This window comes from Quercus lobata, chromosome 1, assembly GCF_001633185.2.
Source record: "Quercus lobata isolate SW786 chromosome 1, ValleyOak3.0 Primary Assembly, whole genome shotgun sequence".
NCBI classification, from domain to species: Eukaryota; Viridiplantae; Streptophyta; class Magnoliopsida; order Fagales; family Fagaceae; genus Quercus; species Quercus lobata.
Window position 1 is genome coordinate 54,268,603 of NC_044904.1, and position 1,793 is coordinate 54,270,395.

Sequence of the window (1,793 nt, forward strand, 5' to 3'; positions counted from 1 at the left end):
TATAGAGGTTCAAGGCATGTATTTGATGTTAAAAGCTCCAAGAATTGTGCTCTATATGGCAATCCTTCCAGTGTAATCAGCAGTTCGCAGTACAGACTTCAAGGGTAGTTGGGTTAGAACAACCACTGTGTGGGCTTGGAAATAATGGGGAACCTTTTGCGTAGCGTGGACCACAGCCAATATGGCTTTCTCCAGGGGTAGGTATCTGACCTCAACTTCATGCAGCGATTTACTCACGTAATAGACCAGCTTTTGGATGCCATTGTCATCCTGTATTAGCACCAAGCTCATGGCATGGGGGGCTACAGCAATGTATGCATACAGAACTTCATCGGCCTTGAGACTGAACATGATAGATGGCCGAGATAGGTAATCCTTAAATTTCGGGGGCATCGCAGGCATCTTATGCAAATACGTCAATATTTCTTTTAAGGAACTCGATTAGCTCCTCCTTCTCCTGAAGAGGCAACTGAGCCCCTACTCGGAAGAATTTCTCCGGGTCATCATCAATAACCACCTCTTCTAGGTCTTCGCATTTCACCTCCCCGGCAGTTGCGTCAGGGGGCGAAACCGGGGTCTTTAGTTTCTATAAATTCTTCTCAGCGGAGGCCGATGACTCTATATCGAGCCGATATGAGACGGCCGCTACCACGCATTGCCTCGCTGTGGGTTGGCAACCATGCATTTCAAAGACTTGGTCCCCTGACGGGAATTTCACCTTCTGGTGTAACGAGGAAGCAACAGCCCCTAAGGTATGGAGCCAGGGCCTACCAATGATGGCTGTATAGGGAGAGTAAGTGTCCACCACGATGAAATTCACCTCCACTATCTCCGGGCTAGTCTGGATGGGCAGCCTAATCATGCCCATTGGAATGACAAGCTTCCCGTCGAAGCTCATCAGAGGGGAGTTGTAGGGCATCAAGCCCTCTAGTTTTAACCCCAACCCCTTGTATAGGTCGAGGTACATAACCTTAGCCGCGCTGCCGCCATCCACCATCACTCTTTTAACATCGTAGTCCCCGATTCTGAGGGTGATTAGCAGCGCATCGTCGGGGGGTTGGATGGTCCCAATCTTGTCTTCCTCCGAAAAACTCAAAACGAGACGAAAGCTCATTCTGGTCCTTTTCAGCACTGGTTGGGACTCCTCGACAGGCAGTTGAGCCACCGATAATACTCGTGCAGGGCGCATGCCTGTTCTTCCTGGTGCGGCCACGATTACGTTGATCGTTCTTGCGGGTGGCCTTAAGGCAGCATCCCTCCTGGCTTCTTAATGACCACTGGAATGATGCAGAAGGTGTTTTAGCTTTCCTTCCCAGACTAACTAGTCCAGGTGGTTCCAGTGGTTCTTACAATTCTTCGTAGTGTGGCCATGGTCTTGGTGGTATTGGCAATAAAGGTTCTGATCGCACCTCGAGGGTTCTCCCGCCATCTTATTCGGCCACCTAAAGTATGGCTCATTCTTAATTTTCTCCAACACCCGATGTATTGGTTCTCAGAATACGGCATTGACAGCCTGCGCATTGGTTGTTCTGGGTTGCCCTACGAAGTCCCTCCTCGAGCGATTGTTGTTATACCGATCCGACCTAAAATCCCTCCTCTCCTGAGGGATAACCTTCTCTTTTCCTTTTCCCTTCAACTAGTCTTCCTCCACTCGCTTATACTTGTCGATCCGATCCATCAGTTAATGCATACTAGTGGCAGGTTTGCTAGTCAGAGACTTCCTCATACCGCTATCGGCTGGGAGACTATTTTCGAAAGTGATAATGGCGACATCTTCGAAATTATCTTCCATC

The 1,793-nt window shown here is 49.1% G+C and overlaps 1 protein-coding gene across 1 annotated transcript; it reads right to left on the bottom strand.

Moving 5' to 3' along the window:
• Window positions 1-586: 586 nt before the first annotated feature.
• On the bottom strand, window positions 587-1,189 carry LOC115955745. Its single transcript, XM_031074057.1, has one exon. It carries the CDS (start codon window positions 1,187-1,189, stop codon window positions 587-589), a length of 603 nt encoding a protein of 200 aa, XP_030929917.1.
• Window positions 1,190-1,793: the final 604 nt, after the last annotated feature.